This window comes from Carassius gibelio, chromosome A10, assembly GCF_023724105.1.
Source record: "Carassius gibelio isolate Cgi1373 ecotype wild population from Czech Republic chromosome A10, carGib1.2-hapl.c, whole genome shotgun sequence".
Taxonomy (NCBI): Eukaryota; Metazoa; Chordata; class Actinopteri; order Cypriniformes; family Cyprinidae; genus Carassius; species Carassius gibelio.
This window is the reverse complement of record NC_068380.1, coordinates 23,065,062-23,080,374: the sequence shown is the minus strand read 5'-3', so window position 1 is coordinate 23,080,374 and position 15,313 is coordinate 23,065,062. Positions and strand designations below refer to the sequence as shown.

The window sequence follows — 15,313 nt, the reverse complement described above, 5'->3', positions numbered from 1 at the left end:
CAGCTTCCAGAAGAGATCAGATGTGCTAAAACACTAGTCACATTGAAATCTAGACTCAAAACCCATCTTTTTAGCTGTGCATTTATTGAATGAGCATTGTGCAATGTCCGAACTGATTGCACTATATTTTCACGGTTTTATGTTTTATTATTGTTTTATTATTATTATTTTTATGTAAAATAATTTTCTAACTGTTTTTAAATGTTTTAATCATTTTAAAAGTTTTAAAATTACTTGTTTTATTTTTGTTATTATTTTTCTTCATGATTATTTTACTTTCTTTTATGTAAAGCACTTTGAATTACCATTGTGTACGAAATGTGCTATATAAATAAACTTGCCTTGCCTTGCCTTACAATTAAAAACACACTGTCTCCTCGACATGATGCTATCACACCAACCAGAGTGTCTGTGTGTGTGTGGGGGGGGGGGGGGGCAGGTCAGAGTTCAGTTTCTCCGAAGACGGTAGATTAATATGCAAAGTGTTCCTAGTGACGTACATAGAGATGGGCAAAAGATTTGAAATCCATAACGACTAATTTCAGCGATTCAGAGTCGACTTCTTACTTTAGAAGTCAATAACTTTATAAATCGTGTACTTTTTGGTTTAATTACTTTGCACATTGTTTACACTGATGGACAGCTACATCATACACTGTAATACAGGTAATTTTTGATTTCCCATCTGTGTGGCTCTTTAAAAAAAGGCATTTGTGTGTCGAGCCAAGTCAGTAGTAATGGGAAGTTCGGATCATTTTACTGGGACTTTTGAGTCTCGTTCAGCAAAATGAACTAATCTTTTTTCGAGTCATTTCGTTCATTTTAGCAAAATGTAATTAAAATGTTAAGTGCTACCTCCCCAACACATCTAGTACTTACGCAAATGTTGATCACACTACAAACAGTACAAAACTAAAATGCTATAAGATACAGAAAAAAATTCATTCTTTACCTGGGTCTTCAGTCTGTGATTAGCTCACCTCACCTCTTATCTGACAAGAAGTCTTCGGGTTTAAAGGGATAGTTCACTCTCAGATTAAATTTTGGTATGTTTTAGCTTACCTCAAGCACATCCAAGATGTAGGTTTCTCTGTTTCCTCAGTATTTCCCATTTTGATATTTTTAGATCCAACCGTTCTTGTCTGTGTCTCATATAATGGATGTCTATGGTCACCACCTCAAAGAGCATGCACAGAGGAGTCCAAATTAAACAATTCCCCATCGTAAGTACATTGATGACCTAAGACACGAAACGAGCGGTTTGTGTAAGAAAAAGAACAGTATTTATATTGTTTTTACCTCTTGTACACAACCATGTCCAACTGATCTGAGTGCACGAGTGATTTCTGATGTGACGTGCGCGCGCTCTGGCTTTAGTCTGTGCAAGCGCGGAAAGCCCCGGATGTGCTCTCTCGCGCCTGTACATCACTCATTGTTTACACTTACTGCCTATGGTTTACACAGATTTCAGAAGTATTACCTTTCACTGTGAAGATCTAAACATATTTAGATGTACAGGAAATTGCAATGGAAGACGATTTCAATATATCCATAGACAACGTCAAATTTTTTCTCACAACCATATTAATTTGAACCAGAATAGACAGACCAAGTACACGTCTTCAAGCCTCAGAGAGACAGAGATCTCTTCAAAATTGGTGGTGTTTTAGTAGCAAGTGTTGTGAGATGCCAACAGAAGTGGAGAGCATATGTTGTCACGAATGGAACAACAAGACGACGACGACGAGGACATTGACAGTATCGCACACCTGCCTGACTGAAGATCCTGAGTTTTCTCCGCTGTTGAGACCCAGCGTTTTGCACGTTGTGTGTAGTATGACACGTATAAACTGGAGGCGACGTCCAATGCCAGAGGGACCCAATGGCATGCTGTCAATAGAGTGAGTAATGTGTTGTATTTTTATTATAAACGCAACGATTATAGGGTGCATTATAAACAAATGAATTAATTACAATTACTGCATTATATTTCATACAGTGCAGATTGGTGGCGTAGCGTGTGGTAAACAATGAGTGATAAAAAAAACAAACAAAAAAAAAAAAAACAATGAGTGATGTGCATGCGCGAGAGATCACATCCGGGGCTTTCCGCGCTTGCACAGACTAAAGCCAGAGCACGCGCGCACGTCACATCAGAAATCACTCGTGCACTCAGATCAGTTGGACGTGGTTGTGTACAAGAGGTAAAAACAAACGATATAAATACTGTTCGTTTTCTTACACAAACCGCTCGTTTCGTGTCTTAGGTCATCAATGTACTTACGGTGGGGAATTGTTTAATTTTGACTCCTCTGTGCATGCTCTTTGAGGTGGTGACCATAGACATCCATTATATGAGACACAGACAAGAACGGTTGGACCTAAAAATATCAAAATGGGAAATACTGAGGAAACAGAGAAACCTACATCTTGGATGTCCTTGAGGTAAGCTAAAACATATAAAAATTTTATTTGAGAGTGAACTATCCCTTTAAGTCATTCCTTAATCACTTAATCATACGCAAAACCAACACGGTCTTGAGCCGGAAAGAGAATTGATTTGTTCATTTCATGAGTCTTTCGGGTCTCGGGTCGAGTTTGACTCCTTCCTCACCTGACAGACCCATATGCTATTTCTGGCATTTCTGTCACTGTGTTTTTGTTTGTCCGGCACGTGCACACATAGACATCAAAGGGGGCTTGAGCACCTGCCCTTTTTATTCCTGGAGAGAAAGTGCCCTTTTTTCTGGGGTGCTTTTTTTTTTTTTTTTTGAAAAAATAATATATATTCCTGTTTGCGCACAGCTTCCCTGTCAAACAAATATACTTATTGAAGAATATTATAAATATCTGGTAAGGAGTTCTGAAGCGCTCATTGACCACCAGACTCCCTTCCCCCCTTGCGCGCAGCGGCACACATCAGATACACAGACACACACCTGCAGGCAGCAGCCCCTCCCAGCAGTGTTTTTCTTGGCTTGTGCTGAGGTGAGTGGAGCTGGTGATGAACAAAAGATTAAAATACCAGTGCCCCGAATAATGCTCGAATTTACTGCTGATTAGCCAAAGGCAAATATAACTTAGTTAACCTGTGTTTTGCTAGCATGCATGCCTCATGAGCTACTAGACTAGAGCTGTGTAAGGGATAATCGCTATACTTATCCTCCTGCTTATTACCTGGCTACCTACCAAATAAATAAATAATTTGACACAAAATATTAAAAGGGAGTTTATTGATTTAAACCCGATTGTATTGCTTCCGCTAAAGAAAATAGTACACTCCGTCTCTACGGATAGAATCCTGTGAGTCCATAGCAACGCTCTGTTTTTCATGGCAACGGTCTGTTATACTCCGCACAGCGGTCTGTTATCAAGAAATAACAGACCGCATTCTACATTGGAGATCAACCAAGCCATGTAATAAAATAAGTTAATAAAATAAAAACGTCCCCAGTTAGTTAAAGACTTACAGAGTCTTTCCCCCTGAAATTTAGAAATCTAAATTGGTGAATCTAGAAGAAATCTACAGATGCAAACAGATGGAGGATAGGCTACACTCTAAAAAATGTAGTAAATCTGAGTAACTGCATCTGTACATTAATAAATAAAACTGAGTAGAAATAAGTTAACATTAAACATTCAAAATAACAATATTTATAAATTAACTTTTTATTCATGAACTTTTTTTTTATTTCCTCTAAACCTTTATGAAATAGTATTCCATACAACCACAAATACATACATGACATTGGCTTTTATTTAATTTTATTTAATTTTTACTTAATTATTTTGGTAAGTTTAATTCAAAGAATCAAGTAAGATTTTCTGAGATTTTATTAAGTTAAATATTTACTAAGCCACAGAATATTTTTTGAGTGTAGTAGGTTTGAAACAAACTCCATCTAAATGTGGATTTTGAAGGTTTTATTTGATGATGGTGATGATACAGTCCTCCCTCAAATGTGAAACAAAGTCCTTGTCAGTCACCATCAGTTATTGTGTATGTGTACATGCATAGTGATAATAATATTAATGTATTTGATTAAAACATTAAGGCAATTCAGTATTCTGATGCTTAGTTGTGTGAAGCTAAAAAGTTATTTTGCTTGTGAAACAAAAAGTATTTAAACAATTAATTTTAATCATGCTTGCAGTGCAGGGCCAGGCAGGCAGCATAATGCAAAGTTAACAAAATAGCAGCGACAACCCTCTTCAGTTTAGAGTGAATATTTGTGTTGATTTAAAAGTGTTATGTGTTCTGATAACACCCAAATAACTCAAATGTAGTGCCTTGTGCAAAAAACAAAACAAAAACAAATTATTAGTAAAACACACCCCTCTGCTTGATGCAGTTATTTTGGTTATTCTAAATATATACTTGAAGCTAGTAGCATAGAAAATGTTTTCTAAACATGCACATTGTGGGATGGTTTCCTTCGCTGCTCTATAAACCTAGTGAATACTAAGGAGACCATGGTTTCTGTGTGAACTGATTATTTTGTAGACATCTTTTGAAAATTAGAGTTTGAGGAAGATAAAATTAATTAACTTTTTTAAATTATTTTTTTAAAAAGGAAGTCGGTGTTGCTTTAATATATATACTTTTTTGTTTCAAAAAAGAAAAAGAAATACGTAATTATGAGAAGTGCCCTTTATTTCACTTGAGCCCCTGCCCCTCAAAATGTCTGTGCACGTCCCTGCTGTTTGTTGAGGATCTGTGGTTTGTTATTATTTTATAAATAAATAAAACCCTGTTATAAATAAAATATGGATTAATTTGTCTTCTTGACTGTCTATCGGTAAATAAACACTAGGCTATATAATAATATAATAATCCAAGTTTACAATAAAAAGTATTTATAGACTAGTTTGTTCATTTTTACTCCAATTTTGAGTTTGCTGGTATAATAATTGCTTTTCCTAGGCAGACTTGACATATTGGTGTAATATATGTATAAGGAGATTGCTCAAAAAAGGACATAATGTCATACATTAAAAGCAAATAACATTTTGAATTTGAATTATTAATGTTAGTTTAAGACATTAACGTTATGATAACTTCAGCTTTAACAGTTTTAACCCAGCTCAGAGTGAGGAGTTTCAGATCCTGGTGCACTGCCAGTGCAGGGGCCATGTTTTGGGAAGACTTTGACGAGAGGGTAGCAAGCTTGAGGCCTTCTGCTACCTCTTCTAAGACCTCAGATGCTATGATGGAGATGCGGGCCAACCTTGCAGAGCCACTCTTACCCCGCACATCAGACCCTCTGGCCTGGTGGAGGAGATGTTCACCAGTATACACAAGCCTTTCTGAAGTCACAAAGACAAGACTTTGCATTGTGGCCACATCCGTACCATCTGAAATTGTTTTTTTCTAAAACTGGGCAGATTATCTCAGATAGAAGAACTCAAAGACTCAGTCCATCCAAGGTCAGGGAGCTTGTTTTTTTTATTAAAATGCAAACATGAATAAAAAGCAAGTCCTAAAAATATAGCCACAGTGTGTTATTTATTTTAAAGCTTATTTATTTTTATTTATTTAGAAAAAGACTAGCTTGTTGTGCAATATTTTTGTTGTTGTGATTTTAAAGGTAATTTGTTATTGTTATAAGACTCCGTAGCTTTAGTATCTCTTAATTTTCATTTATTTTTTTATTCAAATGGTTTAAAATTATTTTGGGAATAGTTATCCTCTTTGATATAAAGTTTTTATTTTGGCACAAAAGTGTTATTTATTTTAAAACTTATTCATTTAAAATTATTATATTAAAAAAAGCAAAGCTTGTTGTGCAATATTTCGTTTTTCTTTTTTTTCTTCTTTTTTTTATATTGTACTTTTAAAGTTCATTTGTTAAGGTTATTAGACCCTGTGGCTTTATTATCTTTTAATTTTCATTTCATTTTTAATTATTTACATTTTATTATTTTAATTTATTTTGGAATAGTTGTCCTCTTTGTAACAAAGCTTTTCTGGCACAAAAATAAACAATAAACAACAATTCAAAAGTATGTACACAGTGTTTTTTAATGTTTATAAAGTGTCATATGTTACAAAAGTATGGTTTACACAGACAATCTGATTTAATAACTGCACAACTAAACAAAAACAAACAAACAAACAGACAGAAAAAAATATCAACATTTTAAGCATAACCAACTCTTTATTTCCACATTCAGTGTTATGGAAAAGTACCATCATGATAGAAATTAAAAGCAACAATTTGAAACCAGAAATGCATCACTTAACTGTAAGAGTAAATAATAATACTAATAATAAATAAGTACTACGCACCCATTTGTAAGGAAAGTTGTAAGTTAACTAATTACTCTAGCCAATGTTGTCACATCACGGGACAAAAGAACGAAAAACCCGAAGAACCGAAAGATGAACAATTCAATTCTCTTTCCGGCTCAATACTGCATTCTTATACTGTCTATGGTTTTAGCGTATGGGTCTGTCATGTGATTAAGGAATGACTCGACCCGAAGACTCATGAGATTAACTCTCTTAATTAATTAATTAATTCTCTTTCCGGCTCATACTGCATTGGGTTTAGCGTATTGTGCTGTCACGTGATTAAGGAACGAGTCAAAAACTCGATAGACCCGAAATATGAACTAATCAATTCTCTTTCCGGCTCAAGACTGCATTGACTGACAGGTGAATTACTACTACTAGAACAGAACCTATAGAATAATGCGCATGCGCGACTGAACGAATCACTCCCCGAGACGACTCGTTCTTCCCAAGTCACATTAAAGATTCGTTCAAAATGAACGAATCATTCAAGAACGACACATCACTGCAAGTCAGGGGAGTCTCAAAATTCACACACAAATGCATTGAAGTTCAAAGACCGCAAGCAGATTGTAAATCAAGATATATGTGTGTGTGCATCAGAAATACATTTCTGAATCTTGTCCTGTGCCTTTGTGAATCTTGAGTGCATTTGTTAATGTTGTTTGCATTTCTGAATTGTGTGTGTATTTCTGAATTTAGTGTGCATTTCTGAATTTTGTATGCATTTGTGAATTTTGTGCGCATTTGTGTATCCTAAGTGTGTATTTATGAATTGTGTGTGTATGTATGAATCCTATGTGTGCATATGTGAATGTAGTCTGTGCATTTATCTTTATTGAGACTGTTTTGGCTCCATATGTTAATGCCTGTTCTTTCATTCCTGTTCTCTGTTCTTCTTCTCGTCGTTGGATCGTCTGTGTCTTTGGAACCCCATCCACTCCTCACCTTCCACGGATTATACCTTTCACCTCCACGGCTTGCTCATCTCAGTTCCTGTGTCACGCTCTCCTGCTGCCTCTCCTCACCGCCACTTCCTGGATCGCCATCGGACATTGTCACTCCCCAGATCTCCATCAGACTTTGCCTCACCCACCTGTTATCCTGTTTCATGTTACTCGTATGTTTGACTGCATTATTAAATATACATTTACTTGCACTTGTTTCCTCACCTTCCTTCGCCATTACACTGCACTAAACACTAATGAGACAAGAAATGAATGCACTTACAATCTGCTTTTAACTCCCGCTGAATGCACTTTACTGTTTATCACAACAAAGATCAAGTCAAGTCAAGTCACCTTTATTTATATATTGCTTTAAACAAAATACATTGCGTCAAAGAAACTGAACAACATTCATTAGGAAAACAGTGTTCTAATAATGCAAAATGGCATCATTGTTCATCATTGAATTCAGTGATGTCATTTCTGTTCAGTTAAATAGTGTCTGTGCATTTATTTGCAATCCAGTCAATGATATCGCTGTAGATGAAGTGACCCCAACTAAGCAAGCCAGAGGCGACGGCGGCAAGGAACCGAAACTCCATCGGTGACAGAATGGAGAAGAAAACCTTGGGAGAAACCAGGCTCAGTTGGGGAGCCAGTTCTCCTTTGACCAGATGAAACCAGCGGTTCAACTCCAGGCTGCAGCAAAGTCAGATTGTGCAGAAGAATCATCTGTTTCCTGTGGTCTTGTCCTGGTGGTCCTCTGTGACAAGGTCTTTACAGGGGATCTGTATCTGGGGCTCTAGTTGTCCTGGTCTCCGCTGTCTTTCAGGGCAGTAGAGCTCCTTTCTAGGTGCTGATCCACCATCTGGTCTGGATACGTACTGGATCCGGGTGACTGCAGTGACCCTCTGATCTGGACACAGACTGGATCTGGTGGCTACGGTGACCTCGAACAAGAGAGAAACAGACTAATATTAGCGTAGATGCCGTTCTTCTAATGATGTAGCAAGTACATTGGGGGTTATGGGAAGCATTCCCGGTTCCGGTTTTCCTAATTAATGCAGCCTAAAAATCCTTTAACGGATTTGGATATTAAAAGCATATTAGTATGTTATGTGTGAGCCAGGTTAAAGAGATGGGTCTTTAATCTAGATTTAAACTGCAAGAGTGTGTCTGCCTCCCGAACAATGTTAGGTAGGTTATTCCAGAGTTTAGGAGCCAAATAGGAAAAGGATCTGCTGCCCGCAGTTGATTTTGATATTCTAGGTATTATCAAATTGCCTGAGTTTTGAGAACATAGCGGACGTAGAGGATTATAATGTAAAAGGAGCTCATTCAAATACTGAGGTGCTAAACCATTCAGGGCTTTATAAGTAATAAGCAATATTTTAAAATCTATACGATGTTTGATAGGGAGCCAGATCCTAACTGATGACGAAGAATTGACAGAGCAGCCATCAAGTCTTAGACAGTGTTCTAGGTTATTACATGCAAAGTTTTTTAGGTCCTATAATTAACACCTCTGTTTTTTTCAGAATTTAGCAACAAGAAATTACTCGTGATCCAGTTTTTTATATCGACTATGCATTTCACTAGTTTTTCAAATTGGTGTGTTTCACGAGGCTGCGAAGAAATATAGAGCTGCGTATCATCAGCATAACAGTGAAAGCTCACACCATGTTTCCTGATGATATCTCCCAAGGGTAACATATAAATCGTGAAGAGTAGTGGCCCTAGTACTGAGCCTTGAGGTACTCCATACTGCACTTGTGATCGATATGATAACTCTTCATTCACTGCTACAAACTATAATTGTGAGGATACCACCTTTTCTAGTATCTTGGACAGAAAAGGGAGATTGGTCTATAATTAAATAGTTATTTGGGGTCACGTCGTGTTTTTTTTTTTTTTTTGATGAGAGGCTTAATAACAGCCAGTTTGAAGGTCTTTGGGAAATCCTAATGACAATGAGGAATTAATAATAGTCAGAAGAGGACCTATGACTTCTGGAAGCACCTCTTTTAGGAGCTTAGATGGTATAGGGTCTAACATACATGTTGTTGGTTTAGATGATCTAACAAGTACATACAATTCTTCCTCTCCTATGGTAGAGAATGAGTGGAACTGTTCCTCAGGGGGTCTATAGTGCACTGTCTGATGTGATACTGTAGCTGACGGCTGAATGGTTACAATTGGGAAATGTCAACACTTGTTGAGGCTTTATTTTTCATTAATTTAGCCACTGTATTGAATAAATACCTGGGGTTATGTTTGTTTTCTTCTAAAAGAGAAGAAAAGTAATCGGATCTAGCAGTTTTAATGCTTTTCTGTACTGTAGGTTACTTTCCCGCCAAGGAATACGAAATACCTCTAGTTTTGTTTTCCTCCAGCTGTGCTCCATTTTTCGGGCTGCTCTCTTTAGGGTGCGAGTATGCTCATTATACCATGGTGTCAAACTGGTTTTCTTAACCTTCCTTAAGCGTAAAAGAGCAACTGTATTTAAAGTGCTAGAAAAGAGAGAGTCCATAGTTTCTGTTACATCATCAAGTTGTTCTGAGGTTTTGGATATGCTAAGGAATTCGGATACATCAGGAAGATAACTTAAAAAGCAGTCTTTTGTGGTAGAAGTGATGGTTCTTCCATACATGTAACAAGAAGTAGAATTTATAATTTTGGCTATATGAAGTTTGCACAAAACAAAATAATGATCTGAGATATCATTACTTGGCTGAATTTAATTTAAACACTATCAACATCAATTCCATGTGACAGTATTAAATCTAGAGTATGATTTCGACAACGAGTAGGTCCTGACACGTGTTGTCTAACCCCAAAAGAATGTCTATAAATGCTGATCCCAATGCATCTTTTTCATTATCAACATGGGTATTAAAATCACCAACTATTAAAACTTTATCTGCAGCCAGAACTAACTCGGATATAAAATCATCAAACTCTTTAATAAAGTCTGTATACAGTAGCCAGTACAAACATAACAGGGGATTTATCATTAACATTTGTTTCTCTAGATAATGTTATATGAAGCACCTTTATTTCAAACAAGTTATACTTGAGGGATGAAGACCATCTCTTTTCAACAGGTCAGGTCTGCCCCAAAAGCTCGGCCAATTGTCTATGAAACCTATGTTATTCTGTGGGCACCACTTAGACATCCAGCCATTGATGGTATGACAATCTGCTATGCATCTCGTCACCACGGTAAGCAGGGAGGGGACCAGAGCATATTACAGTGTCTGACATCGTGCTTGCAAGTTCACACACCTCTTTAAAGTTATTTTTAGTGATCTCCGACTGGCGAAGTCGAACATCATTAGAGCCGGTGTGAATAACAATCTTAATGTATTTATGTTTATGGTGGCTGGTGTCTAGATGCATCCAAAGCCGTATCTAGAGCCCTAACATTCTTACTCTCCTCAATTAAAGTTTGGATGCGTGTCTCTAATTCTGAAATCTTCTCTGTCAGCCTAACTATTTCCCTGCATTTATCACATGTGAGTCCCTCATCAGCGACAGAGATAGATAAACTGTACATGTGGCAAGAGGTGCACATAACAATAGCAGGAGAAGCCATTACTCATCGTGCTTGATTTAATATTCTTACCACAGTTGTTTGATGAACTTGTGAAAAACTGGAGCGAGAGAGAGGAGAGGAGAAAAGAAAACAGTGATAGGTTCGAATGAAAATGCTTATGACAAGCTAACGAGTGCTAACGCAATGCAGGTGCATTGCACTCACGGATATAAAATAAAAGTGAATGACCAAAATTAATCTGATAAGATTGATCAATAATATCAGAAATATGGTGTGAATAAAGTAAAAAAACCTGAGAGTCATAGTAAGATAAAGATTCTAGAGAAACAAAAAACAGCTACACAGAGCTACGATCAGCTACAGCAAGGCCAGCAACAATGGTCTAAGCAAGCGCACAACACTGACAAGGTTTGCGATTGAGTACGAGACCAAACGCAGTACATCTCAACACAGTAAACAAAAAAGTGTTTCCTAACAACAACAACAACTGCGCTAAACACTTATGAGACAAGAAATAAATGCACTTAAGATCTGCTTTTAACCCACGCTGATTTAACTGATTTAAAGAATACACACATATAGTAGCCCTATTAAAATTCTCAAAATGAAATTAAATGAATATGAAAAATTCAAGTTAAATCGTATGACCTTGATTATTTGGAAGTAGGAACATGTTTGTTTTAGTGTAGAAACAATTTAATTTATTTTAAAAGGATCATATGATGGGATTTCTATTTTTCCTTTTCTTTCGTGAGTTACATAGATATTTGTGCATGTACAAGACCTGCAGATTTAGAAAGCTCCAAGTTTCCCACAAAATGATTTATTCTACCTAAAAGAGAAGGCTAATCCAGACCAGGCTAAAATGATTCATTCAAACATGCCCCCACGTCTACGGCACGATGTGGAAATAATTGTGCAATGACGCCTAAATGTTCATCCAAAGAAAGAAGGCATGTTTTCAGTTACCGCAGTTGGTGTTTAAGCAGTATTGTCAGGGAGTTGCTGTGTGTTTCTGTGCCAAAGCAAAAAGCACTTTATTTGGCCTTCCAGAAGTAGATGCAATGAGGAATCATTGGTTAAGATTTATATACAACAGAACAGCACAACCCAGATGTTCGAGTTCGTGCAACACATTTTATGGAAGACAGTTTTGTAAGCCAAGGAGAGGTTAGCTTTCAACTTTCAAGGCTACAAACTTTGCAGCCTACAAGTCTGGCTGTGCAGAGGCTAATTTACATTGGTAACACTTTATTTTGATAGTCCACTTTAGACATTCTACTAGCAGTAAGTAACTTTGCAACTACATGTCAACTAGCAGTTAGTAGAGTCTTAGCAGACTGTCTGCTTAATATCTTCTAACACTTTCTTTGTCAACTAACTGTCAACTTATACTAAGCCTAAACCTACCCCTAACACTAACCCTAAACCTACCCTAACAGTCTACTCTGAGAGTTAGTAGACATGTAGTTCCAAATTTCTGAGATTTAGTTGATATGTAGTTGACATGTAGCTACAAAGTTACTTATAGTCAGTAGAATGTCTAAAGTGGACTATCGAAATAAAGTGTAACCTTTACATCACTTACATCAGAGTGGAGTCAGCTTTATTCATTGCTTGTGGTGTTAGGCCAATAACAATGCACTGGGTCAGCTGGCCAATCAAAGCAGACAGTGCTTGTTGGTAGGAGTGGCTTTGTAGAAAATGATGTGGAGAGAAGAAGGGCATAGAGGACCTACAATAATGTACAATATTTGAAAAAGAATATGCTGACATGCTTTTATGTTCAAAAAACATTGTTACACCAAATAAACACAATATTTACCTTTAAAATGACATCATATAAACCCTATAAATCATTGCAGAACAATAAAACAATAAGAACTGTAAATAACAGTGTAACTGCATAGGCATTTCTAGTACACTGTTCCAAAACTTTTATTTTAATGTAAATAAAGTATTGAAAACACCCCAAAACTACTTACAGTCTTCAAAAACATACCTTTGTCTTTAAATGAGGCCTCTGATCTATATCAGGTGTGCCTATAGCTATGGTTATGTCTAATGCAAATAATGCAAATTTTTTGTAAGCAGCTTCAGGAGGGAAATGCATGTTGATGATTTAGATGAAACCTCTTCACTCTCTACCACAATAGCATCCCAAATCAGAGGCTTGTGATTAATGTCATGTTTCATAATGTCAGGAACTCTCATGAAGCTCATTTCGGCCTTGTGAGGAATCAATTATAGTCATAATTCATATAGCATCCACACATTCAAGTCTCTAAAATATGATTTCAAGTTGATTTGTCATTGTGTTTTATTACAAACAATAGAGAAAAATCACATGGATTATAACATATTTAATGGCATGTTTTGAATAAATGACTGATCTTAATGTCTATATTAGTTTAACATTGAAAGAGAGTGAGGTAAGAAGAAAATTTGCAATGTGAAATTCATTTAATATTAGACACGTGGCATTCAGTAGGGTCACACTGTTTATTCTGTTATTCAAATTATAATTTAAACATTAAAATAAACTTTTAGGATTATGAAAAGTTATTTTCCCAAAAAATATTTACACATTTTTTTTCTTAAAAATCTTTATGTAGTACATAAATACAGCATGAGTTTTAAAAATGGTGGAGGTGAAGTGAGGTGGTTGGGAGGGGGTGATTTTTTGGAACAGTGGTTAACCAGAAAGATTTAAATAGCACTTCATGGCCAAAAGGTTGCCAACTCCTGGGGCCCATTCTTCGTACGTCGCTAACTCAGTTAGCTGGATTTGAATGTGGACGATTTGGCGTGATCTTGGATCTTTTGGTTCTTCGAAGCTCATCCCGGAGCTGCTGTCATAGCAACAGGTCCGTTAGCTTAAACCTGCTCGGGAGCAGCTTATTTCATGGAAACAGGATTAGATCGCTTCTTTTCAACCAGAACTGATACTCAAAATATGTCTGCTACTACCGCTACTTTATTACAAGACTATCGTACTGATCCAGGGACAATAATTTAAAATAATAATCATAAATTCTTAAAAAAAAAATAATAATAAAAATGTTGTGTAGTCGATAACAGCCTACTATAGACACAGCCAGTTTTACTCACAGAAATATTTATTTGTCAAAATTATTACTTCATAATTGTATTAGAGTCTTACACACATGCTATACAGATAATAGAGTCGTGCATTATTTTGAGTGATGACTGCTATTATAAGAGTGGCTTAATGGAATGCAGGAGATGCAGATAACATGATATTGACCCTTAAGAAACTTTCATTAATGCTGTCATGTAACAAATCTGTCCAAATATAAAATGAAATGAATAGATAATTTCTACATTGAAATAAAAATGTAAAGACTGCACAACTATTATAAATTGTGAATCTAAATAATTGGGAATCATGAAAAAAATTATAATAAAATAAAATAAAATAAAAACATTTATCTATTATTTGTTTCATGTATCTATTATAACATTTATGTAGTTTTTGTTTGCTTGGCTGTTTCCTTATAAAAGTCCAGTCTTGCCACCAGCCAATCGCTGCACTGCTGATTATGGTTTTGAGTATCAATACATATCCCCTTTTAAGCCAACACATGAATGCGCAATTATCTCAGATAACTCAATCCAGCGATACTAATCATACACAACAGGTGTGTTCGAAGAACCCAATTAGCCGGATCAGGATTAGCACGATGAAATCATCTTGGATGTGTCATTTGATCTCGGATGTAATAAGCGACGCCCCTGGCCCGTTCTTCATCAAATTCATGTAATGAATTTGAATGATTTTGCAAGTATTATGGGTCGAATCTCTCGTCAGTCTATTCTGATTCATCAACACAGTTTCACTGATGATCCAAAACCAACCTTAAACCCAGGATAGAGCGGCTGAGTGAATGTAGTCTGGACTGTGTGGATGAGGCTCATTGTGTCAGAGACGCTGTAGAAGGACAGAGTTCCTGCACTGTGATCCACAAACACTCCTATTATATAGTGATCATCATCACACTCTCCTGTTATATAGTGATCATCATCACACTCTCCTGTTATATATTGATCATCATCACACTCTCCTGTTATATAGTGATCATCACATACATCTGTTCTGCTGCTGATTGGCTCTACGGGGAGATGAGTCTGTGTGTCATTGTGTTTGAATGAGTAACTGTCAGGAGAGCAGATCAAACTCCAGGACTGATCATTATTTCCAAACAAACACTCATAACCTCCCTTCCTGCTGATGCTCTTATATGACACTGATATATACACACCCTTATTCCCACTCCACTCCAGCTCCCAGTAACACCGTTCACACACACTCTCTCTACACAACACCTGTTCCCAATAATCAAATCTGTCTGGATGATCAGGATATGGCTGTTTCTCACTCACACGGGCCACTTTTCTGTTCTCCTCAGACAGAATGAGTGCAGTGTTTGCAGTGTTTGGATCCAGTGTGAGAAAACAGGCATCTGAACACAAGAAAAGAGACATTAATAACAC

At 36.6% G+C, this 15,313-nt stretch overlaps 1 protein-coding gene across 1 annotated transcript in view; it reads right to left on the bottom strand.

Annotated features, from left to right (window-relative positions):
- Window positions 1-8,377: 8,377 nt before the first annotated feature.
- LOC128020676 (NACHT, LRR and PYD domains-containing protein 12-like) overlaps window positions 8,378-15,313 on the bottom strand; it is a 36,097-nt gene continuing 29,161 nt past the window's right edge. The window contains exon 7 of the mRNA XM_052607282.1: window positions 8,378-15,282. Coding sequence (XP_052463242.1) covers window positions 14,645-15,282 — 638 coding nt within the window. The 3' untranslated portion in view covers window positions 8,378-14,644. The remainder of the gene's footprint in view (window positions 15,283-15,313) is intronic.